This window comes from Cornus florida, unplaced genomic scaffold (assembly GCF_030987335.1).
Source record: "Cornus florida cultivar Cherokee Brave unplaced genomic scaffold, ASM3098733v1 CherokeeBrave_3.0.0_Hap2_Chr10, whole genome shotgun sequence".
Taxonomy (NCBI): Eukaryota; Viridiplantae; Streptophyta; class Magnoliopsida; order Cornales; family Cornaceae; genus Cornus; species Cornus florida.
The window spans coordinates 87,808,620-87,834,585 of record NW_026775580.1 but is presented as its reverse complement, the minus strand read 5'-3'; the positions used below and the strand labels follow the sequence as shown (position 1 = coordinate 87,834,585).

Here is a 25,966-nt window from a genome sequence, read left to right as displayed (position 1 = left end):
CTCTTTTATTATTAGCCCTAAGTTTTTTTTTTACTAATGCCCTCCCTAAAATTATTACACGCCCCCCCTCCCCCGGGCGCATAATTATTACACGCCCCCCTCCCCCCGGGGCATATATTATATATACCTTTGTCCATATATGTATAAGCCAAATAATTAGTTATATATATATAAATATTTCAGTGTTATAACAATCACTTAAATTTAACTACTTTTAGCCTTTGGCTTGCTCATTATATATATATATATATATATTAATTGGTACTGACACACACATGCCTCCATCGAGACTCAAAACCTTGACCTCCCTTTGAAAAGTAGAAGTTTAATACCGCTAAGCTACTAACCAACTTGTCATCATATATATATTAGTAAAATTTTTATAAAACTATTCCTCAAATATGCATCTCATCAAATTCACCCTACTATGGTGACTGTGTTCCAACTATTGTGCCATGAAGAGTTCTGTTCTCACTACTTTTATTTCTATATATTAGAAACCAGGTAAAGTAAATAAGGAGAAAAAATATCTTTAATTGATTGAAAATAAATGAAAGAGAAAATACCATAAATGAATAAACAAATAATAGTGTTAAAAAATTAGATTACAAGACAACTTCGATATGGAAACAGGAAAAATATGTACATACATCAGTATGGACTGACTTCACATTTTCATTTTAGAAGATGAGTGAATAAGTTGGGCAGATCGAGTCCCACTGAATATCTAATCACAAGCATCCCAACTTGAATAACTATTCTGCAAATAAAGGTTTAACATAATTATAACTTTACAACAATAATCAACAGCTATAATGCAGCATATAAAATTAAAAAAAAAAAAAAAAAAAATCAAAATTATATAATTATTTCGCTTTAGAATTTAATACCTTGATGATGAACGAGTAAAATCCCAATGCGAGAGTAAGAGATAAATGTAAATCCTTGTTTCAAGAAAAAGGGTCATCATCATCTATCAAGCCATTGAGCTAAAAAACACTCTTTGAACCACCACTGTTTTTTGTACACTCTACCCAGCATGATATCAATCCTGAGAAGCCTGCCTCCCTTGGATGCGACATGTCCTTTTCCCGTCTTTGTAATACTCTTACAAACTCATCCGAGCTTAAACTCCCGTCACGGTCGGCATCAAATACATAGAATATCATATCAACCACATTATCAGTGAGAGAGATGCCACAAACCTTGAATTAAAATGAACCAACTGTATCAGTATAATATAAATGCTTAAAACTTTTTGAAAGGAAAGAATAATATACTAAATGCAAGAATGAAGGGAAATCCAGGTAGACATACTTGATATGCAGCCCTCTGGAAATCCTCCTTTGTCAACTGCCCATTCACAGATCCATAACTGAAGATGGCCAGAGACAAGGGCCTTAAACTTTTACGTAGCTCTGCGTAATTCTTGAACTCTTCAAAAGTGATGCGTATGTCTTTGACATGTGGTTCATTGTTCAATTCATCAACCCGGTCAAGAAACTTGTTTATATGCTTCATGTCAGCAGATGCAACCATGGACAATGCGAAGTCTTTCGCTGATATTGTTCCCCGTGACTTGTAGTCATAATGAGCGAACTCCAACCTCAATATCTATCAATTTTGTTACCATAAATTTAGCTATATGAATTAACAGATTGATGTAAAGGTATATAAGTTTCCATGAATATATATCAGACAAAATTATTAAATAGATTTTACATGACCACAACTTAGTAAATCGAGTTAAAGTTTCTTCCTTACTTGAATCATCACTAGTGTTCAAAGCTTTTTTTAATTATACAATTGAAAATTGTAGCATGTAAATCACTAACTTAGATGAATTTCTATTCGAGATGTAATTTAGGTAAATTTATAATTTTCAAAAAATGTAAGCTCTATTTACTTTACCTCTTAAGATGGTCACAGATTCAGGGCACAAGTCTTCTGATTTCTAATTTTGCGATTCTTCCTACTGTCATTACAGCATCACATTGTTGATCTCTTAAATGTGTGCTCATTTCAGGTCATTTCAGGGGTATTCTTCTAAGGAAATTATTTGCATAAAAACAGTGCATGCAACTTCTACATATTACTGCTATTGCAACCTCTGGGATTAGCCTAACTTCTCACAGAAACATGTTATGCCTACATTTTCAGGAATTTTTTAAAAATGTTCCATAGAAATTGGTCGCATATATCCTATCAATTTACATATCAATATCTAGTAACCATTACCAAGGGCTTAGCCCAAGTGGTTTTCCTCTTCCTTCCAAATATATGCTTGAGGGTTGTAGTCCCCCCACTGGGATAATAATGGGTGCGCATGTGTAAATTAGCTACCTATTTTTTATTTTTTATTTTATTTTTAAAACTATCCATTAGAGGTAAAAAGATAAAATAAATAAGAATAGTGATCATTAGAAGGCCTTATTTCTTGAATCCACTTGCAGATACACAGTAGATATCTACAAATAACTTCCCATGATATACAACCTTTTGGAATTAGAAGTAACAAAACAGGACCAACATATTTTTGTTAGAGAGGCGAAAAGAAAACCTAAAAGTGTTAAATTAACTTAAACCTGTGAAAGTATTTTGGAAGAGAGAGAGAGGGAGAGAAATTGCATACTTCTTCATGCAAGTCTCTTAGGAATTGGACGAATTTTCCATGTTGAAGGCACTTCTTGCCATCTTTGCCAAAGAAGTACTCTAGCACACCCCCATTCTCTACAGAACCTGAAACTTTTAGTCCAATTCTCAGTCCATCCCTGTGCCGAGCCCCTTGTCTATTATGAGTTCGCATCAACCCCATGACTTTCTTAAATTCATTCACGTCTATCTCTCTGTTCATGAATGTCAGCAGTTAATCAGTACAAGATAAGCATATGTCAATATAAAACTTTCGAAAAAGCAGTATACTATTTCACTAGATATAGGAGCCATCATTTAATTTTATATAACATCTTTACAGCTAGTATAAATATAAATTAGTGAACAGAATCGTGAACCATTGTCCTGTTTGCACCTCTTACGTTTCATGTATGAGATTAAACAGTATGAAAATATAAATGTTAACAAAACAAGTAGTCTCAACATTAATTCATTAAGAACAGGTACATTTCACCCATCTTTATTGTGGCTTGAAGCATTCTCCATGGCCTATATAGACTTTAATATTGAAAAAGAGAGAATAGTTTCTTGAGTACACAAAACATATTCACTCATTTATAAGATATGTTAATAGAAGCAATTCTTCGTCACCAAAGTCCAAAACCTCAGCCCTGTTAGTTCAGAATTTTTGCTCTCATAGTGATAAAGCCAGAAGCTAACAGTTATGTGATATGAGCATTCCAATTGAAATTCTTAACAAATACACAAAGATTACTATATACTCATAGCCTTGTGTCTCTCAGTAGTTTGCACTTCTCTTTGACTTATTTGATTTTTCAAAAATACCGAACATGTTTCAATTTTAAAAAATGCTGGCTATACAGTCAAACATATTCTTCCGAGGAGCATAACGTATCTTCCACACATTTCCTCCACTTACCATATTATTGTTTTTATGAAATCCAACATTAAATAAAAATAATGTGACTATTATATAAAAATGTAATACTTTTTCTATCAGAAATAGCCAATTCGGATGGCTCTTCTGTAATTCATGCAAGATCAAACCAAGAAAATGCGAGATTGGATCTTTCTAAAGGTCGTTTAGTTCTAAAAAAAAGCTTTTTTGAGTTGAGACAGAGGGAATAAGACCATCAAAATCTCACGATTACAAAGAGAAAGGTAGATAAAGCGGACGTCATAAGTCTATAAATATAAAATACTACTGAATTTCAAAAATACAGCTGTTTATGGCAAAAAAAAATAAAAATAAAAAATAAAAACCATCCAGTCAATAATATCAAGCCTATATTGCATTGTAGGATGAATAGTCGATAGTTATTTTAAGGACCAAACCAGCAAGAAGATGAAAGAGAGACGGATATCAGACCCTTTGATGTTTGGTAATACACGTGAAACCTACCCGTTATTGTCAAGGTCAAACATTTTAAATGCCACAGAAAAGCTTGATTCTGGGATGCTGAGTAGTGTAACAAAAAATATGTACCTGTTACAAGAAATAGAAAAGCTATAAAGAGATTATCTAAGCAGCTTAACTTTCATAGAATTACTATTTGACATGTTACATGTGAATAGTTGATTCAAAGAGGTCTAGATTGTATGATAAAACCTCTTTGAAACAAGTTATGTGCAAATCTTAAAGAGACAAATTCAGACTCACTCTGCAAATGATATAAGTCCATCATTGTTAGTATCAAAAAGCATAAAGAATTCTGAAGGTGCACAGTGCAATTCGCCAGGGTTTAATTCTCCTTTCAGATATCCCCCTCTAACATGAGTTGTTTCAGACGGAGGAAATACAGGAACAACTGCCCGCATCAAGTCAGCTGGTGTCATAAATACTTCTCCGCTTGGAGTTCGGAATGATGCAAAGTACTCAAACACCTGAAAGAGAAACAGGTGCAAATTTTGGCAGTGAACATAATAAGATCATAGAAAGAAGACACGGTAGCTACCTACCACTAAGATATTCAAATATGCTTGATGCAAGTTACAAGCTTGTACAACTTGAGGATAAAGAATTTCGTTGATGCATTCACTTAAAGTGCTCACTCATGATGTTATCTAGTCAATTAAGGATGATATAAACTCAGTTAACAGGCAGCAGCTAGGAAGACTATATGATGTTGTTGAGGCCTAAGGTGCAGTTGAAATGCATATATCTCCCATTAATTACCAAGGAGAGAAGCACAAAAGTGACAGACTCTTTTACTAGTTCTAAAAAAATTAAAATATTAAAGGTCTTTTATGTGTGTAATTATTGCTATAGATATGAAAATTTAGCATGCTGTTGACATGTAACCCTTGCAAGTCACTTTGCCATAGTATACACAAACTAATAACATGAATTTTTTTTGTCCAAAAAGTTAGGACTCGTGGCAAGATAAAGTGATTCAGGGTTTATTCCTATTAACTAGCTTTCTTCTATTCAAAAAAAAAAAAAAAAAAAAAAACCTAGCTTTCTTCTAGAGGATAATATCTACATGACTGTGATAGCATGCTGGAATTTATGAATGAAGTGGCACTGATGCATAGTGCATACGAGTAACAATGATAACATACATCCAATGAACTGCATACCTTTTCCGGAGGACTTTGCAACCTTATGCGTTTTTCATACTTAAAGAAAACTTTTTTCCGGTATGCATCTGAAATTAAGAACAACAGCTATTTAGTTAGCCTGATGGGAATGGAGAGCATAACATGTGGGCAGGAATTTAATATGCAAAGTCAACCATGTCAAGATATATGATGTTATGTTTAGCCAAAGTGATCTATTATCAAAACAAATACTTGGATAACTACTACTTTTGATCAGCAGTGAATATTATAAAACCAGAAGTTTAAAAAAAAAAAAATGGGCTCTTAAGTGAATTTGTTCACTTAGCCCTTGATAAGTAAAACTAAATTATGGTGAACAAATCATAACCACATAACTCTAAGAATTGCAAGGCTAAACAAGAAATAAAAATAAAAATAAAATAAAAAAGTTCAAGCTTGATCCTCAAGGCTCAAACCATATTGCAAATATGAATTATATTGAACAGTTGCAGAGAATTCAGAAAATAATGAGCGCTAGATAAAAATCATTTTATCATCGTAGTAACTATGAAAATATGCTTTCAGATGATTAACGAATGTCCTTATCTGTCCTATCATTATGGTTACCTCAGTTACTTCTATATTGTACCTGTCCTTGAACACATCTTTGACTTTTACTACTTGGTAGTTATTTTCTTTCTAAGCTGCACTGCACCACATTATCATTCAGTGACTCTACCTAATGCTCTCTTCAATAGCTAATAAACGCAACGTGAAAAATCTTTATTCTTTCCATCAATCAATTAGTTCTCTCCATCATAAATGTAAATTTCATAATAATACCCCTGCTTAATGTCATCATATTTGTTCAATCACTCTCACAAGTAGCTCTACTCTCGGAGTCATAATTCTCCTAATTTCTTTCGTTTTTCTTCTTGATTCAGAGTACGATCTAAGCCCAAAAGATACACTCAAATGTGACAAATGAGGGCCACACCAGCAACATCAGCTGAAGGCATGCGACAAACTGTGTCGTGAATTTTTAAGTATTTGCAGCAGAGATGGTAGCCCAAACTATCCTTCACTAACTGATGAACACTTCAATTAGCCTTGGTACAAACATCAAGAAGCTTACAAGGTCACTGACTCTATAACAGGACCTGATATAGATCAGAAACGACCAACAAAATTTTCAGCATCGAGTGAGGTGGCTAGTTGAGAGTCTAAAATCATAGCAACAGAAGTGAATTCTGGAAAATCCTCCACTCTAAACCTCCTTGTTTTTGAAAAGAGCGAGAAAGATAACAAACATGCTTGAAATCCTATAGATGAATCAATATTTTAGCCATTTATATTCCTTCCGTATTTTTTCAATGAACAAACACGAATGCAAAACATCGAAAGATTATCATTAGACATGGCCCCGTGACCCCAATCCTAAGATATAGCTTGTAATCATTCAATTTTAGTTTGTACAATTTTCTTGAAGAGAACAAGAAACCGATACTAGCACAGCCTTAGTGGAATACTATTCAATGTATTAATTGAATCACAAATTCATCAACATAACATTTCATATATAAATGTGTCCTCAATATAATTTACTCAATCAATCCTCATCATTGACAAAAGCTTTATATTGGGATATTTTAAGAATAATCCACACCAAATAAATATACATATTATATACATTCAATTATATAAATACCGATAAGGATCCTCTCCGAGAATCTCGTCAGTTTTATAAGATAACATTTTGCCCAAAACAAAGCATAGTGGGGTATTTAAACAAGCAATGAGAGGACATGTTTTTAATACTAGATTTAGGCTTGTAGATATACATGTATATACACATTATATAAGTGTGTATGTAAGTGTGTTATAGATATAAATGATTACCTCCAAATAGAAACTTGGGTTTCTTTTCAGGCTCTGTAGTGTCGTCTCCGGAGTCGGCGTAAGATAGAAATGAAATGGTATCAGAAAGAGAAGACCAATAGCAAAGCCCTAAGGTCGACCCTACCACGACAACCCCAGACGAGATCAGCGATTTCAGAAACGACTCTAAAATTGATTCACTCCTCTTGTCCTCATTATAGCTTGACTCACCAAACGATTTCAATGATGATGATGATGGTGGTGATGAAAGTGGGCCGTTCGATTGGGTGGAGATGGGACGAGTGTTGAGACGTTGAGCTTGGACGACTCGACGGATCAACGGTGAGGATTTTCTCAGTAATGCGCAAGAATGCATAGTATGAGACAGTCTTTGGAAGTAAAAAACAGAGAGATGAGACTAGGGAATTGAGAAGGATTGTTGAGAGAGACGAACATAATGATATATATTATTAGAGAGGTATAGAGAGAGAAAGTAAGAGAGAGAGAGGGGGGTGTTGTAGTGGTACGGGGTGGTACTGATTTGTCTGACCGAGAAAGATGGTGTTGGGGGCTTTGACTGAGATTTGTTCTCAACGGTCTTCAAGTTAGTTGCTTCTCTTGTTCAAAACCGTTATTTTCGTATGTACTTTGGGCAATGCCTTCTTCGGAATCCTGTAATCCTTTGGGGACAACCCAAGTCAAGTGGAGTGGAAGCAAGAGCGAGAGAGGAAGTGTGAAAGCAGTAAAATTAAATTTGAAATCGAGAGTGTGAAAGCAGTAAAATTAAATCAGAAATAATGAAGATTTGAAATTTAAAATGTAAAAGCGACGTCCATTGAATTATTGATGTAGAATTGAAATTTATTTGGTCCTTTTGGATGTTAAAAAGTCATAGGGGGTGTGTTTCAATTTTTCACAATAACTTTTTTTTTTTTTTTTTTTTTGGTAAATAATAATTTTTTAGACTCCCTATTTGATGAGAAATAGCCTAACTCTTGAAAAAATTAGTGTAGACTACTTTTCGGCCAAATTTTATGATTTAGGGCAAGGAATTGTGTCTTTCAATTTTGTATATTTTTATATTTTTATTAAAGGTCCAAACGGATTCGAATTACTCAATCCTCCTTTTGAACACTTATGACTTTTTAAAAAATTAATTCTCTTAAATGTTAACAAAAAGAGTTGAAAATTAAAAAAAAAAAAAAAGTATTCAAAGTTTAAATATTATATATATAATGTATTTAAAAGTAAAAATATATATGAAAATAATATTATAATTTGGGTTCAGGTTGTTCGTATTGTTAGCACTTCAATCCAAATCCAACCCTAATTAAATTCGGGTTGGAATTTTTTAACCGAAGCTCAACCCTAAATATAAAAATAATTGTCCAAACTTATAAAAAAATTGAGTTAGGTCCAGGTTATCCAACCCAAGTTGCACCCTTATTCATATTCTCCCCCCACAATCACGTGCTTTGAAACAATTTTGAAGGAGTCACTTGATGACGTGGCGCTATGCTCTCAACATTGTCTTGTACTTCTTTGGCACATGGTCCAATCAGAAAATTATCTCAAGATGCGTATGCTGAATTAGATTTCATCTCTGAATAGAAGTTTGAATCACTACAACACATTATTCTCCCAATTAACGGCGGGAGAAAATTATTTTAGGGTGCAAACAGAATAACCTCAGCATAAGGTCGTACCACGCAGCTAGACTCGGTCTTATTTATTGCTATATATATACGAACAAAAATATCAAGAATTTACAAGCTTGGCAACAGAACCAATTAAACTAAAATGGCCTTGAATTCAATCTCTAGTGAGCAATGGGTGGATGGAATTGGCCAAATTTGGGAGAGGTCGATCACCATTAATGATGATGAAGTTCGTGTTTGCGTGTTTCACGTGCCCAAAACCTTGAGCACAATGAAGCCAGAGGCTTATGTCCCTCAGCATATAGGTTTGGGACCAGCTCATCATTTCCAGCCCAAACTCTATGCCATGGAGGGATACAAGCTGGCTAAAGTGAAAACATTTCTGGAGCCATACAAAGTCTTCCAACTCCAAAAGTTCATTGATGAATTGTTGAAGACCAATTTCGTGCTTACAATCCGGGCATGTTACCACAATCACCTGCCCTTCAGTGATAATACATTAGCATGCGTAATGGCCATCGATGGCTTGTTTTTGCTCGATTTCTGTGCTACTTACAACAAAATTGATTTTTCAGGTAGGGAATTAATTTTTTTTTTTTTTTTTTTTTTTTTTTTTTTTTTTTCTCCTGCTCGTAAGAAAGTAAGATTTATAGATTAGAAGCTAAGTAGAAACCTTTGCAATAATGTCAATGTAAATGATATATATATATATAGTTGATTTTGCAGGTAGGAAATTGACAAAGGAAGCTTATATCCTTAGGGATATTATGATGCTTGAGAACCAACTTCCGATGATCCTGTTACAGGAAATATGGAGGATTCTCCAGATTTTTTCATCTTCTGATCATCAAGTTGATGCTGTAAGAGACTTTGGTCCGCCACTTTTTTATAAGAAAATATCTCCCTTGAAATTTATAGTTCCAAGTTTATTTATCCCTACTGACAAACCGGCCGTGAACTTGTTGGATTTGATGTATCAAATGATTCTGAACTATCGGGGAGAGGGGTCAACCGCGGGTAGTGTGAGTAAAGACAGATCCAGTGCAAATGTATTTCCAAATCCAATCATACAAAATTTGTGTAGGGGAAATTTTTTTGATCTGCTATGGTTTAGAAATGTCAATAAAAAAGCTGGCGAAGTCGAAATTAAACTGTTAGATGAAGATCATGAAGTAGCAGAAGATTCTGATTTCGGCCTCAACACAATATCCGAAGACAACAAGGTGGACATTAATAAAGAAGACAGTAAGACGACTAGTACTACGGCAGAGGAGATCAAAATTCCGTCAGTGTCACAACTTATTAATAATGCTGGATTAAAGTTCAGCTGCCTAAAAGACAAAGGAGGCATCAGGGACATTAAGTTTGATGAAAAGGAAGTCACTCTCTACCTTCCTCTCATCACACTCGATGTTAATTCAGAAGTTATACTCCGAAACTTAGTGGCTTACGAAGCATCGTCATCTATGTCTGGCATTACACTTGAGCTAGCACAATATGTGGATCTCATGTGTGGGATTATAGATACTGCAGAGGATGCAAGGTTGCTGAGGGAAAAAAAAATCATTAAAGGGCATTTGAGGGATGCTGAAGTTGCAGATATCTTCAATGGGATACCTAAATCCATGGGGAAACCAGATGAGAAGTCTAATCATATAGAAGACCGTCGAGAAAGTGAACAACTATTACAACAATATATGGAAGGTCAAGCTTTCTAATCTCATCAACGAGTGTCTGTATCACTTTCAGAAGGTTCTCAAGGCTTTCACCCCTATCTTTCTCTTGCTTGTGCTAGTTCTGCAGGTATATCGTAAGGTAGATCGCTGTAATTAAAGATCTTCGTTTCCAGATATGTAATTATGTAGGTAATGTTCTGTACGTTGTTTTGGGTTTTTTTTTTTTTGGGGGGGGGGGGTTTGTGTTTTTCTTGGCTATGTAAAATAATGAATGTTATTGTAAGATGAAATAAATTACTATATTAAGTTGCACCTTATCGAACAATAGTTTGTAGCATTAAGTTTTGACAATTTGACACAGGACATCCTAAGCATGTAATATTTTACCAACATCCATGATATATATATCTAAAAAGTAACTAAAGTTTGTAGCCTTTGATTTGATTTTTAGTTTGAAAGGGTGAAATTGCTATGAAAATAATATGAATGGAGGAGGCTGCTATATATGCATGACAAAATTCATGAAATATAACTCTGGTACCATCATTCTACATACTTCGTTTTTTTTAAGAGGAAGTGTTGTGACAAATTTTGAAAAAGCACAAGAATATTTTATGTAATTTGACTTGCAGAAGTATCCAACTGTATGAATGTTTTTATTTTTATTTGGATCTTTAATTTTAAAGGTATTTTCAATAGGATTGATTTTTTTTTCTTGGCAAAATAGGAAGAAAGGAACTTGAATACGAACATGCTGAGAACTGGGCGATTTATTAACTAAGTCACTGAATAATGCCTAAAAAAAAAAGATAAGACGGGGAAGTGTTCCAAATCCTAACCCCAATACACCATTTGTCTCTCTCAAATTCAGTATTTCAACTTTCTCAATGAACAATACAAACCCTAACACTTTTAAATACTACTATCTTTTCCTTTTATTTCAAAAGTTACACAGTCATGGAGAGAGAAATTAGTCCGCATCGCTCGACAATGAAATCCGTAAGAAAGAAGAAGAATGTAAGAGTTAGGTAGTCAGTACTGAGTAGTCACAATGGGCTGTAACTATGAGCAACGATTGACCATACTAGGAATGGAGGGCCCTTGTAATGAATTCAAGTGGGGCTCATCATTGGACGAAGTTGGAAGAGGTAGTTGATAGTTGTTGAGAAATTATTAAATGATTTTGATCTATTTGATATTAGGTAGGCTAATTCAATGACATTTTTTTGATAATGACAATTTGCAATATATTATAATTTTTTTTTAATTCAAGTATTTAACTGAGTTTGTAATGCTCGACAATGAAATCTGTAAGAAGAAGAATTTAAGAATTAGATAATCAATACTGAGTAGTCACACTGAGCTGCAACTATAAGCAACGATGGACCATACTAAGAATGAAGGGCCCATGTAATGAATTCAAGTGGGGCACATCATTGGACAAAGTTGGAGGAGGTAGTTGACAGTTGTTGAGATATTATTAAATAATTTTGCTAATTCAATGACATCTCTTTGCTAATGACAATTTTTAATATATTATATTTTTTTAATTTGAGAGTTTATATTTAATTGAATTTGTATTTTACTGATTCGATCACAAAGTGCCAATAATTCAGAATCATCTAATAATTGTTAGGTTAATAAACCAAAAGACTAACTGGATTTCATTTTAGGAAGGCACAATGTACATACTTGATGGGAAAAAAAAATCAAAATGGCAAACATTTGACTATTCAAATAAAAAGGAAAACAAGAAAAAAAAAATTATTATTATAAAATAATGGGCTATTATCACAAAACTTTTACTATTTTTAAATTTTGATCATAAACTTTCAATCTGTTTCAGAAAATCACTCACATTATAAAAAGTGATCACATTACTTCAATATCCGTATCTGACCGGTTAATTTAATGTTAAATTAAAACTAAAATTATTATTTTAAAATTACAAAAATATCCCTCCCCCCATCTCTAATGCTTCTACCTTTCTCTCTTTAAACCAAAAGTAAAACCACAACCAAAACCCAAAATCGCAATAAACCCATCACCACCACTCTAGCACGGATTTTGTTTCTTCAAGCAGACTCGTTCACTTTGAGAATTTAAAACAAACTCACTGACTTTGTTCTTGATAGCTGCACATATTTTACAACAGCAATCAAATTTTCTACTACATATAGTATGTGCAACAGAGATTAAATTTTCTTCTCTGAGAAAAAAAATTAAATTTTCCATTACATATAGTTATGTCACTCAAGTGGTTGATTTAGGGCTATGCTAGTTGGGTCTGTAAAAGAAAAAGTCGCCGGAGCTATTGGGTTTGAATGATCACGCCGGAGCTTTTCGCTCGCTGAAACTATTTTTTTTTTTTTTCGTTTTTCTGTAACCGTTGGGTCTCTGTAAGTCACTGGATCGGTTTGTTAAGCTTTTGGGTTCGCAACAGTACAAACTCGCCGCCAAACCGGCCAATTGCTTCAAGTCGCAGTCCGAATCGGAAGTCTTTAGGGTTACGGAATTAGCGCCCAATAAGAACCCGGTTGTTGAATTTGATTTGATAATTGAGTTATGATTTTATATGAATATATCAGGAGACATTTGAATTTTGAAGACAGTTATATGTTTTGATATGGATAGTGGATCTGGTGAAGCGGGTGATCCGATGGGTCTGTCTAATTCGGGTGATATAAGTAATGACGACAGTGGCGATTTTGAATGCACTGTATGCTATAAATTAGCTCAATACCCAGTGAAGTTTGGGCAGATGAATTCAGCATCTGGCTTAAACAAAGTATATTACACCACTGACCCTTTGTTTTCTCTATTGTAGAGAGAGAGACCAAAAGGTGAGTTTTAGAGAGAGACTGAGAGGAGGTGGAGAAAAAAACTATTTGGTTTAAAGGGTATTTTTGTAATTATATTAAAATATATATTTTTAAAGTCAAATTTATTTCATAACCTGATTAAAGGGTCGGATACGAATATTAGGGCAATGTGATCACTTTTTATAGTGTGGAAAGTTTTTTGATACAGGTTAAAAGCTTATGATCAAAATTTAAAAGAAATAAAAATTTTATAATAATAGCCCTAAAATAAAATAAAAAAGATAAATATTTAATAAATATTAAAAATTAAAATATTGATCGATAATATTTTCATTTAATAAAATTATAACTGTCTTAAACAATTTTTGGTTGGTATTTTGAGTGCCATGCATGATAGCCTATCTATGCTACATTGGGCCGTTGTAATTTATTTTATATTGATTAAATTAGCCTCAATCAATTTAGCATGGTTAGCTTCAATAAAAACAAATTAAACAATGATGAGTTAGGAATCTATTTCGGAAGAGAGGCATATTAAACAAGACAAATTTTTTTTTTTTTTCAACTGACATACATATGATGCTAAGAGTGCAGGACAAAATTTTGAAAAAAAATAAATAGACGTGCAGCAGAAATTTGAAATATAGAAGTGTGGTAACGGTGGATATCTCAACATTCAAATAGTATGTCATTATTTACACAAAATAAAATAGAATAAAATAAAGTAAAATTTGCAGTAAAGAAATAAGAAGAAGAAGAAGAAGAAAAAAAAGGCTTTAGAGTACATGCATCAGACATAATTGCAAAAAGAAGAATTTCAAGAAAAGAAAAAAAAAATGAGACTTTTATTTCTGAAGGGAAAAAAAAAAAAAATTGATTTTGATTGAAGAAGAGGAATGTAAATTTTTGGTTTTTTTTTTTTTTTTTAAGGGAATCAAAAGAATTTAAAGAGTAGTAGAGAGAAGAAATAAAAAATCAAGAGATGTTTTTAGCAATTGAAAATTTTCATATATATATATATATATATAGGGCTCGAACGGGCCAAGGGGCACGTGAGCCCCTTATGCCTACATTGGCTCCGTCCCTGGATCACACATATAATAATCCAAGTAAGACAATCCGATCCGGTCCATATTTACTCAATGCTCGGCTTGGGTTCAACCTTCCCAAAATTCTAGCCCGATAATTGTTACATAGCATGTTAAAAAGGAAATTAATATTTCACATAAAGACCATTTTGTCCTCCAGAATTTTTTAATCCAGTAAGGCTGAATTCGTAATGGTGCTGAAGTGCTGAACTTTCTTATTACTTTTATTTGGTTCAAATCTCATTTTGTTAATTACGTTAAAGGGATTATTACATATAAATAGTACTAATAATCCATATTTACTATTTAATAGAGTCAAAATCTCGTAATTTCGAAAAAATATTGTTTGCCTTAGGTACCACTTTTTGTGCATCAAATACCACTTTGCACAAAAATGTTATTTGTATGCCCAAAACAAAAAGAGTACCTGATATATAAAAAGTAGTACCTCTGTGCACAAAAAGTAATACCTATGTGTCTAAAAGTGGTATCTCAATGAGAATAAAAATGTTTTTCAATGTCCACTTCATCATTTTGGTCAATTTTATTTTTTCAAAATTATGAAACTTAAACTCCATTAAATGATAAATATGAATTATTAACACCATTTAATTGGAATAATCCCTACGTTAAAAGCCATTTGTCCAAATAAAAATTGTAAATGAACGAAAGCGAAGGCTATTAATGTAATTACAACATTAAAACTAGGCTATATAAACCCCCTATGTTCAACCTCTGTTTGGACTGCTTAAAAAACAAGAGAACCGCATTGTTTGAATATTCTTGATCGAGTTGAAACTTTTCCATGGCTTCTTGGAATGCATCACCCAATTCAAAGCCCTCCACACCAACTCGGACATGTATGTGTTCTCCCACCGGCCCACCGGGCTCGTTCCGGTGCAGCTTGCATAGGAAAGTCTCGTGGATTCCTAGTCCATCAACGGTTCTCAGCACAGTTTTCATCAACCTGTTGGAAGTTGGTAGTGATCGCGAAATCCGAATCATAGAAGGCCTTGATCCTCCATATCATCAGACCGTCAAGCCGTGATCTTCGAACGAGGAGGAATTTCCAGTCAAGCGATGATCTTCGAAGGAGGAATTTCCAGCCCACACCCACCGGGTTTTGTTTGATGAATGGAAACAGAAATGGAGTGGCAGTTTCTTCATCAAAGCTTTAAAGTTTTAAAGTCTCTTTAATTGTATTTTCTTTCTTTTCCCTTTTTTTTTTTTTTTTTTTTTTTTTTTAATTACTATATGATCCTAAAGTTTGGTACGCGTATGTATGAGGGGTCTACTAAATGAGATATTTGCATATATTTTCTTGATCATAACATTTTGTTTTGTCTTCCTTTTCCTCTAATTGTTTGGGGCAAAATCTAGAAAAATGAAAAAAATAATAAATATGTTTAGTACTCTAAATCAACCTTTTTCAACTTGATTTTCATAGACCAGTTTCTAAGATCATATAATAACATATAAACAGTGTAAAATGGAACGTTGAGGCTTTAATATGGAATGGTTTCAGATTTTCTAGCCAAGTAAACCAAAGTACGATCCAAATGAAACTCCTCCTACTCCAGTAATAACTATCACCAAGTCCCAAAACATTTTATCAAAAACTTATGACCCAAAGAGAAGAAAATATATGACTTTTCATATCAACCCAAAGAGGAAAGAAAATATAAAAACATTACCAACAATAAGTAGTAAATCTCAATTTGCATCAAGCTTCAAGATTGAGGACCTTACTGAAACATTCAACTGATGATCCTGTCTTTTCCTTGTTCATATCCAACTTCATGATTTCTTCAGTTAGTTCATCCAAGTTGTGCATTTTCTAAATGACAATGAGGAAATAAGAACAGTTAGTTTTTATGAAATATTTACTTCAAAGAATTAACACAAGCATCAAAAGGTAACAATAGCAGAAGAATCGATTTTTACGAAGGGTTTCTTGTTGATTGGGTAAATGCATAAATGACGATTTGAAGTCGAAAGTGATAATAACCCATCAAATCACACAGATAATTTAGCAGCCAACAATTCGGAACCATAACATACAAATCAGTTCCAAACAGTGAGAGAATAAATATAACAAAGTTCAGAAATATCAAATATTCCTACCAGCCCTGCATCACATGCAGTCTTCCTTATTCACACAAAAGGAGGAATATGAATATGTCCCCAACCAACAACACCAACATCAAAAAAAAAAAAAAAAAAAAAAAAAAAAAAAAACACACACACACACACAGAGAGAGAGAGAGAGATTGGGAAAACAGCATAAGGACAACCAATTTTATAACTCCGAAACATAAGAAGAGAAAGTAAATGGAGGAAAGATTCCACACTGAAATACAGTCTAAAAAATGTCTGTTCGGCCACAAGGAAAGGAGTACATATCCCCACAAAGGGGGGTCTTAGGGGAACTTTGGTGGGTACCTGAATAATTTATTCCACCGGAGAAAAGTATGGCACAAACAAATTAATACACAGGAATTAAAAACAAAAGAAATTGTTCAAATCATTCCTCGTTCAGTCTAAGAAAAGAATAAAACCGAAAGCTAATAGTAATTCAAGAAAGAAGAAAGCTAACACTTTACCAACCCAGTCAATAAATTTTTGTCATAATTAGATTCACAATTTAATTTTTTTTTTCTTTAAAAAAAGTAAGTCCTGAAAGAATAGAGCAAAAATGTAACCAAATAAATCAGCGGTAACACATGCAACCTTTAGTCTGGTGACTTTTTTGTTAATATTGTTGAAACCTTTCAACAGAGCGTTGAGCCTGAGCCTGAAATTCACCCGAGGAATCATTGAAGATCTATAAAATTACTAATCATATACCTTTTATAAAAGTAAATAATAAATATCCATAAATAATGGCAAAATTTTAGATGCATACCTAGTGCGCCCTCCAGTGAGAATTTCTTCCTGCATAACCCATGACTTAGGCAAGTAATAGAAGGGGATAGCAACATGGCAAATCCGGAACACCTGATGAGCAGAGAAGAGACCCTGCATGAAATTAAATTGCCATCTCCTATCATCAGTATAAATAGAAAGCTCCACCGATAAGGGCACTTTCAGACCAAATTTCCATGATTATCTTGTCGTTTCAATTCCTTAAATTTATAACTTACATACCTTTAGATTTCAATTCCTCATTAATTACATTGAAATATTCACATTATATTCACAAATTTGCTTCTAAGTTCAGTCCATATTTGCTCAGTCCGAGCAACTCCTTCTTCAGCTTTCTTCTTCTCAGCTTCCAGCCTGGGTGCTTCCGCAATGATTTGTGACCGATGTTTGTTAAGCTCAATGGTTTCCTTTTGGAGGTCTTTAAGTTTGTACCCAATCTCCTCATTCTCCTTTCTAATGCTGCTGTGCTCAAGTTGAAGCCTGGCTATCTCCTTTTCAATCTCGGTTTCTCTCTGGGTAAACCTGGCTCGAGTCTCTTTTGATTGCTTATACATGGCCACATTAGCTTTCAATTGATCTCCCAAGCTCTTCTTCAGTTGAAGTTTGGAATCACAATCTTGTGAGGTCTTAGTGAAGGAGTGATACTCAGCCAAAATGGTAGGAAGCTGCTTTTGAAGTGTGACCAATGCAGCAAACTGTTCAGTTGTAAAAACAAAGATGCTGGTCAGGACTGAAAGAGCGTTAGTTAGTTCTGCAGTAATGTTAGGCAGCTCAGAAAGATCCTTGGAAACTGTGGACATTAAAAAAGATTTGGCCTTCTCAATATCTTCCTCAGAGGGGCCTGTTAGTGGAGGAGTGGCTACCACAGTAACTTCACCCACTTCTTCATCAGCGTCAACTGATGACTCTATGCTACGGAAGAAGGCGTCCAACTCTTCCATGGAGCCTTGGTTTCCTGGGGAAGAAGAAGTTGTGGCTGAACAAATTTCCTACAAAAGAACAAATGTACTATGACCAAGGATATAAAGATGAAAATTTGTGAAGATAGATGTTTGTCAGATATATACCTTGTTGACCCAAGTAGGAGATTTGGTCTCAGTTGATTCAGCAGCTGTTCGGACCATAGCAGCAATGGTTGAAGATATAGATGGAAAGGCCAATGTTGAAGAAATATCAGCCACAGGAATACCAATGTCAGCAACAGCCGCCAAAGTGACTTCTTGTGATGAACCCTTTGGCTGGGCTTCCATGTGGAGAACTTCATCATTGTTCTTCCTTTCTACCTTTCTCTTCTTTCTCTTCTCCTTCTCCTTGGAAATTTGAGGAGCACGCTGCCAAAGGAGAACAAATTGATCAGCAACCAGCATAAAAGAAGGAAGTACTGATATAGAATCATTAGAATGTGATGTCTCACCTTGCCACGAGGAAATGTAGCTGAAGTCTTTAACTTTCTAACCTTCTTATAGGTAGGACAAGCAAGGGCATCTTCTTCTTCCTTCTCTTCCTCATGTGCCGAAAGGATTGGTTGCGTTGGAGGCAGGGCAGCTGTATAATAAAAAGCAAGGTAATCAAGAAGGCTGAAACAAGCAGGTATACCAATACTTTAATTACAATAGTCAAACCCAAACAATCACGCCTTGGTATGCATAACCATTCATCTAAATCTGAGTAGTTAATGAAATAGCTATTGTGAAATGGAAATAATTTCATTGTTTGTAATGGAATTGCCAACTAGCACCAGCTCGATTTTTTTCCCTTATATTGAACTTCTTTTAGTGAGTACTTTGCAGCTGCTGCCCTTTTCTCGATCACAAATTCCTTTAAATGGCATGTTCAACAATCAAATAGGTTTCACATGAAGTTAAAAAATTTCTCACAAGCCAAGATGGAATCATAGTCATACTTACCTTTACTTTTTCTGGTTGGAGGTTTTCTCTTCTTTATCCGCACAACAGTGGGAACAGAACCATCATTCTTCTTAGAGTTGATAACTGATTTGTTGGGCTCCAACGAACCAAAATATGCACTAATACGCATCAAAACCGTCCCAGCATCCTCAACCCGTGTGGTAATTATGTATTTTGTCCACCAGATGTCAAAAGCTGAAGTAGAGTTGGGCATTTCCTCAAACCTTTTTACTTGAAAATCAGTTTTGAAATCTTGGAAAAGATTTGAGGTATTCTTTATTTGAGCATCAGAAGAGATAAAGCTTCGAATGGAAAACACCTTGTTGCAGGAAGGGTAAGGAGGAAGAGGAACCAATTGTGTGAGACCAAATTGTCTAGCCAATTGGGCGGCATTGTAATATTCAACTCCACACTTACAATTGGCAGAACCTAGACGTGCGGGGCTATAGTGTAGGTCCCTGCCTATAAGAAAGCTAGACCAAACAGCATGGTGTTCCTCAGCATCTGCAGGAGGAGCTTCGCCAGGGCCGTATAGAAGCCACTTGGGTCCCTTGGTCCTGGGAAGAAAAGGAATAAACTGCATGGGAGACCGATATATAGCCTGGTCATAGAAGTAGCAAAAACAGGCTGCAAAACTTTGGGATTTTGGCTGAGCAGCAAGATAGTGATAACCATAAAGGGGAACATCAGCATAAGGGTTGATCTGTGGACCAAGCTCGGGAAAGTAAGCTTGGAGCCAAAATTGGAGGAGCCATAATGGACCTGCACCAGTGGCAAAGTTCACAGCAATAAAGTCATGAATAGCTCTGTAAAGATGGGAGAGAACTAAAGGTGCCAAGGCCAGCTTTTGGCCTGATGCCAATGCAATAGCTACTTGGGTGAAATCTTTAGTAATTGCACCTGCAGGACCACGGAACATACATTTGTTCAACCAATAAATCAAAAATGCTATATGTTCAGTCAGTGTGACCGGGCCGGTTCCTTTGCAAACAGACAGAAAATGGCTGTAAGATGATATGTGCCTAGTCCCAGTGGCTGCATCCTTGGTTGGATAGTCATAAGCAATGTGCGGATTAAAAAGAAGAGGATGTATTTCCTCCCCATGCGGCCTAAGCCCCGTTAGAAAACAAACATCCTGAATAGTGGGACTCATCATCCCACACCGAAAATGGAAAGCATTGGTCGAAACAGACCAAAAGAAAAGAGAAGAAAATAGCAGAGGCTTGTCTATAGAAACCTTAACTTTGCTAAACATAATGGCATCATAGATATCCAATTCCTTCCATAGGTCTCCTTTCTCGGCCTCTACACGATCCACCCAATCAATCCAATCTTGATTGGGTATGTGCCAACTCCTAATGTAGAAAAATGGGCCCTTAGAATCTTCAGCTTCAAATTTCTGACTAAAAGGAAGTTTTTTCTCAGGTAATGGGTAGAATTCGGACAAGGAAGAGGGTGGGATGTTTTCGAAGGCTCGGCCTAAACCGAAAGGATTGGGGGAAACGGTAGGATGCAAATCAACCAGTACATCCAAGTGGAGGTCAGTGGTATCAACAATCTCCTTCACCTTATCGGCCATAGAGTTCTTCTTCTCATCGGCCGTAACAGGGCTCTTCTTCTCTCTCGCCGAAAGCGAAGAGGAATCACTGTGGTTGGTTGTGACATGGTCGTCACTGGATTTCTCAGACAACATTATTGAGTCTGTTAACGTTCAAGCAAGGATTCGAACGATCACATAAATACAATTAGCTAATGAAAACCTAGAAATGTTTGAAATCGGTCAGAGTAATTAAAAAATGCGAGCTTGATTTCTCAATTGACAAAGGAAAAGTAACTAGAGAACCTAGATTCGATTTAGAAATGAAGAAATGAAGAGTTCAGGCACAGTTTCAAACCATAGTTCGAGAGCGCGGTCGAACGACAAATATGACCGAATAGGAGGTCTGAGCGAGAACACGCAGCTGGTCAGCGAAAGAGAACAAACGGCCATGGAATCTGCGTTATCTACGGCGTTTGCAAGACAGATTTGGGGGATTGTTGCTTTCGACGTGAATGTGGTTTTGTGATCTGCAGCCAGGCTTGGGGTTATTCTATGCCTAATTTACATATTAATTTATTTTTTTCTTCTAAAAATATCATTATCCTTGTCATCAAAGTATATTAAACCATTCAAACGGGTGTACGTTGTGTAACTAAAATCAAAATTAACTACTTACCAAAAAGAAAAGAAAAAAATCATCAAAACTAACTTAGTACTTCAGTAATTTTTTTTTTTTTTTTTTAAATGATATTCAAGCTTATTTGTGCCTAACTATTATACTGACTCATTTTTTAATGTCATATGAAGAATGGAATACTTTTGAAGCAAATCCTAAGTTTACTCCTATCTTATTTAGTTTTTAAATTGTGACTATGACTATATATAAACTTTAGAAAATGGTTTACACTTCACTAGTGTCTTGTTACCAATATCATTCAATTGCATTCTGATTTTATTTAGTTCCTAATTAAATAACAAAATTTATATTCTTTTTAACTTAAATCTCCTCTTGTTCATAAAAACCTCTATTAATAATTATTTGTTCACTTCTAATTTGAATTTTCTCCAATGCAATGCACATGTTCAACCTACAACAAATTTAAAAGCACTTTTCTTCTAAAATTTTCTCCCATCTCCATGATTTTACTCTTATTTTCTAATTTTTTTTGTGCAACTACTGACACCTGAAAAATATATTCTTCAATACCTTTAAACCCCCCCCCCCCAAAAAAAAAAAAGTGCATTACACACATATCAAAATATATATATATATATAAAAAGAACCCATTGTTTTAGTATCCGAGGGGTAGCGGAATTAAATGGAAAATTTATTTTAAAGGTAGAATTAGTGTTCTAAAGTTATGCTATTTCAATGTACGGTTTGGAATTAGAAAAATCACCCAAAAACCAGTTTGATAGTATGTGTTGACCATGTGGTCCGACCAATTAGAAGAAAAATTATTCAATTTTTTTTTATTTGTATCAATTCTCTTGATTATAATAATTTCTCTTTCACGATAGAATTAAAAATGAAAAGAAATTAAATAGTATCATGTTTACTATTTAGTTTTTTTTGTTACTTGTATATATCTCATTACAACAACGTGAGAGAAAAATTATTACAGGGCCGTGCTCCAACTAATCAAGAAGAGAAATCAAATTTTTTATTTGCATCAACTCTCGTGATTGGTTAGACTTACATAATATAAAACGACATAATAATTTTTCGCACAGCTGAAGTGAGAATTAAAAGTAACCGATGAAGTAATAACTAAAACTGACAAAAAAAAAAAATTAATAGTAACAAACATATCAAAGTAGTTTCTAGGTGATCTTTCTAGTTCCAAACTGTAGTTTCTCCAAGGTGAGATCCAATGTCTACAGTGATCATATATATTGAAGCACTGATTGCAATGCATATGCATTTTTCATGTCTGCAAACCATTGATAATTAGTGTACATTTTGCAGACACATTTGGGCCTTCTACAGTGGATCATATATATCGAAGCATTGAATGCTATGCAATTTACATGTCCACAAACCATTGATAACTAGTGGTACATTTTGCAGACACTTTTGGGCCTCTTGCAAACCGTGGTGCTTGGTCCAATGTCACAACACATCAAGCCCTAAATGCATCCCCATATTTCGCGGTACACCACATTCTCAGCTAGTCAGCTCCAATAGCCACAACATTTGACCCAACACAGAACATGTGTGCCCACATGTGGAAGTGACCACTCATTCAACCAACAAATCAGTGAAACATGGTGGGCCCTTTCCAAAATCCCCCCATGGGCCATTCTTGCCTGAGTGCAGAAGCCCACGAAAGGGGTTAGTCACATAAGCACACCTACTTCATTGAACACGATCACTTTTTGATTGTCATGTCTGTTTCTTTTAGAAGATCTAAGTCCCCAACTTGGAAACTATTTAAACTTTTGTTGCTAGCTATAATAAGGCTTTTATTGAAAATTTAAATAAATTTTGTGGGCTTTTCTGATGAATTTGGAGTTATTTTTATAAATTATTTCTAAATCGAATTAAGTTTTAAGTAAGTTCGAGAAATAAATGAACTAGAGGGGCGCCAGCAGAATTGCTGGGAGGGGCAGCCATAACCATATCTAGCACTTGGGTGTGAGTTCGATTCTCCTCAAACTCTGCAAGTTTACGACTTAAAATGTTATTTGTACTGTGGGGTCGAGGTGAGTAATTGGGAGTTTACTTGGTAGTTACAAGTCCAAAGGGCAAATAGTTGCGAGAGTTCCCACGTCATCCAAAAAAAAAAAGTGAATTAGGGTACAAAATGGAAGTATTGAAATGAAGATCACCCAAATGAATCGGTTGCTATTTGGTAATTGGTAATGGAATCTCTGTTTGTAAAATAGAAGGCCAAGCAAACTAAACAGAAATACATAGGTTAAATACAATAAACTGATTTTATTTGATGTAATTTCCATATAACAATGGTCAAATAACAATTAATGTAAGAATAATATAGGACTATACCATGTACAAAGATCTTCCTAACCCTAAAAAATTGCAGCATTTCTGTAATGCTGTCCAAGTACTTATATTACTTCTCATCTTTCTAAAGCTACTCCTTTTCTTCAAACTCTCAGTTGTGTATAGGAGTTTTTCTCCTTGCCGGAGAATAATCCATCCCTGCTATGTCTAAAATATCCGGATAGTGCTCGGTGGATCCTTGCCGGTGCTCAGTAACAGGTGAAGGGTTAATGGAGAAATTTTCTTCTTTCCCGCCAAGCTGTTCACTACTCGATTTGCCCTGGGACATGGGGTCAGCTCTGTTCCCTCCACTGTTGACAGTCTGTACATGGAGGATAGAACCATATTTGTTAAGGCCAATAAAGAAGAAAGAGGGTGTTCATTTATACCCTAGAGATATGAATTAACTTGTCTTGTGAAAAACCAACCTTTGAAGTGTTGATAGTACTAGAAGTGGTCTTTGTCGTCATAAGTTTTCTACAGTTCCCTGCAAATTGTAAACAGAAAGCCATTTATTAATTAAGATACAATTTGCTTGAATTTCCCAAAAAAAAATAATAATAATTAATTAATTAAGATATGACATGGGACTTATTTAGTGGTCACTAAGGCAACTAATTTTTAGAAATTTTTTATAATGAATTTCTATGGTTTTCTTATAACACTTCAAACTAAATTCTCTTGTGAAAATTAATTCAAGTAATTAATTAACTTATCATCTTCAAGAAAAAAAAAAAAATTAAATTAAAGAGAAATTTAATGGTGCCTAGGGTTGTGAATTCTAGGTCCATAGTACTCTTCAGGAAATTTTGGTAACCAATGGTGATCAGATTCATTGGTCACCCTTGAAGTTCTTGTCTTCGATCACAGTACCTGAATAATGCCCATCTTTGCAGAGAATAACATCTCCAACGCCTCCATTACTTGTTCTGATGAGGGTGCCTTCCTGCATTTCGAATACCAAAAATTTCACCATTAGAAATTAGCTTGGAAAACTAGTATATATATATATATATCAGAAAATGTTCAAATGAAAGACTAGAACAGAAAAACATTGGGTACCCACATGGATTTTATGATGCTCAAATGATGCAAATCCTTTTCCTAAGCGTATTCCTTCATAAAAACAACACAAATCATGTCAGTATATCAATCAAATACAGAGCTAAAACAAGACCAAATTCAAATCCTCGTGATATATATATATATATATATATATATATATATACCTTGAGCCTGAGAAATGAGAAAGGACAAAAGTAGGAGACTAGAGACTAACAAAGAAGGCCTCATCTAGAGAAAATTCTTTGAGAAGGAAGAAGAGATTGAGTGAGAGGCTACAAAAGTTGACAGATTTGGTATTACTAAGGAATTGAAAGGAACAGAATGTGGGCTTTTCTTTTGGATTCTTTTTCTCTCTCTCTTTTCAAGAGCTTAGATATGCATTAAACTTGTGAATGGTCTATAACATGGGGAGTGCCTGCTTAAATATACACATGGTATGGGGGCCATATTAATTTCTTGAACATGGCATTAAATTGGAATTTTGCTTTTTCTTTCATTTTATTTACTTTTGATATTCTCTGGAAAGTGCAAAATACTGCAATTACAATAATGGTCTGTGGGTATTTGAGTTGTAAAGCTGAGGGGACAAAACAGTGATCACAAAATAAGGGGCAGGGGCTCCATTTTCTTGAAACCGATGGTCCTCTCCAACTACACATTTTATAAAGTGACACAAAAAAATTGAAAGAAAAAGTAAAAATTTTTATTCGGGAAAATGATATTTCTAATTGACTTGAACTACACATACACAACCGACATAATATGATATGACATGATATGATATGACAATTACGTATTGACTTAAATATCTTGAACATAGTTTTATTCTCTGAGAAGTTAATAAGAGTCATTGGACTTTATCTATTACAATCTTTTTTTCACTTCGGCCGGAACAGTTTTGGTTCACTGGACCCCATCTAGCGTCCATTTTGGTACACACAAAATCCCCTTCGTAAATCCTCTTCTGTAGGGTAAGGTGTCTCTCATTGAAGATTTTCATAGATCTCATTCTAGATTCTTAATGACCAAAAATGTTGCTCTTGTCAAATGAATTGATCCTATGTTTCATCTCCTCCAAAGGATATTTACACTCTTATCTCATCTTCTTGATCAATTACAACAACTCAATCTTTCACTAGTCTAATTGATTGATACATCATATAAATATATGTACAGTCATTTAGAGTTTTCTCCATCTCTTGGGTAATGGATTACCTGCCCTTTG

At 34.6% G+C, this 25,966-nt stretch overlaps 4 protein-coding genes across 8 annotated transcripts; 1 reads left to right on the top strand and 3 right to left on the bottom strand.

The window, feature by feature from the left end:
* Positions 1-553: 553 nt before the first annotated feature.
* On the bottom strand, positions 554-7,671 carry LOC132279818 (calcium uptake protein, mitochondrial-like). 2 transcript variants are annotated; one of them, XM_059781862.1, is made up of 8 exons: positions 7,075-7,671; positions 5,215-5,282; positions 4,295-4,518; positions 4,037-4,120; positions 2,633-2,846; positions 1,318-1,614; positions 891-1,205; positions 554-760 (listed from the first exon to the last, which is right to left on the bottom strand). In XM_059781862.1, exons 1-7 carry the CDS (start codon positions 7,427-7,429, stop codon positions 990-992), a joined length of 1,458 nt encoding a protein of 485 aa, XP_059637845.1. In that variant the 5' UTR covers positions 7,430-7,671; the 3' UTR covers positions 554-760; positions 891-989. The 2 variants fall into 2 exon arrangements, with proteins under 2 accessions (XP_059637845.1, XP_059637846.1); XM_059781863.1 differs by having other exon boundaries at positions 554-755.
* A 1,063-nt stretch (positions 7,672-8,734) lies between these two features.
* On the top strand, positions 8,735-10,702 carry LOC132279817 (putative UPF0481 protein At3g02645). 2 transcript variants are annotated; one of them, XM_059781861.1, is made up of 2 exons: positions 8,735-9,286; positions 9,438-10,702. In XM_059781861.1, the coding sequence occupies exons 1-2, from the start codon at positions 8,854-8,856 to the stop codon at positions 10,427-10,429; spliced, it is 1,425 nt and encodes a 474-aa protein (XP_059637844.1). In that variant the 5' UTR covers positions 8,735-8,853; the 3' UTR covers positions 10,430-10,702. The 2 variants fall into 2 exon arrangements, with proteins under 2 accessions (XP_059637844.1, XP_059637843.1); XM_059781860.1 differs by having other exon boundaries at positions 9,426-10,702.
* A 4,813-nt stretch (positions 10,703-15,515) lies between these two features.
* LOC132279816 (uncharacterized) lies at positions 15,516-21,215 on the bottom strand. 3 transcript variants are annotated; one of them, XR_009471404.1, is made up of 7 exons: positions 19,130-21,215; positions 18,637-18,767; positions 18,290-18,553; positions 17,445-18,211; positions 17,203-17,315; positions 17,028-17,091; positions 15,516-16,134 (listed from the first exon to the last, which is right to left on the bottom strand). XR_009471404.1 is itself a non-coding variant. In XM_059781859.1 (4 exons), the coding sequence occupies exons 1-4, from the start codon at positions 20,820-20,822 to the stop codon at positions 17,483-17,485; spliced, it is 2,817 nt and encodes a 938-aa protein (XP_059637842.1). In that variant the 5' UTR covers positions 20,823-21,215; the 3' UTR covers positions 17,394-17,482. The 3 variants fall into 3 exon arrangements, 1 of the variants encoding a protein (XP_059637842.1); XR_009471403.1 differs by lacking the exon at positions 17,028-17,091; XM_059781859.1 differs by lacking the exons at positions 15,516-16,134; positions 17,028-17,091; positions 17,203-17,315 and having other exon boundaries at positions 17,394-18,211.
* A 2,371-nt stretch (positions 21,216-23,586) lies between these two features.
* Positions 23,587-25,146, bottom strand: LOC132278711 (uncharacterized). The gene is made up of 5 exons (XM_059780569.1): positions 24,906-25,146; positions 24,743-24,792; positions 24,550-24,622; positions 24,105-24,163; positions 23,587-23,998 (listed from the first exon to the last, which is right to left on the bottom strand). The coding sequence occupies exons 1-5, from the start codon at positions 24,967-24,969 to the stop codon at positions 23,789-23,791; spliced, it is 456 nt and encodes a 151-aa protein (XP_059636552.1). The 5' UTR covers positions 24,970-25,146; the 3' UTR covers positions 23,587-23,788.
* Between the last annotated feature and the right edge of the window lie 820 nt (positions 25,147-25,966).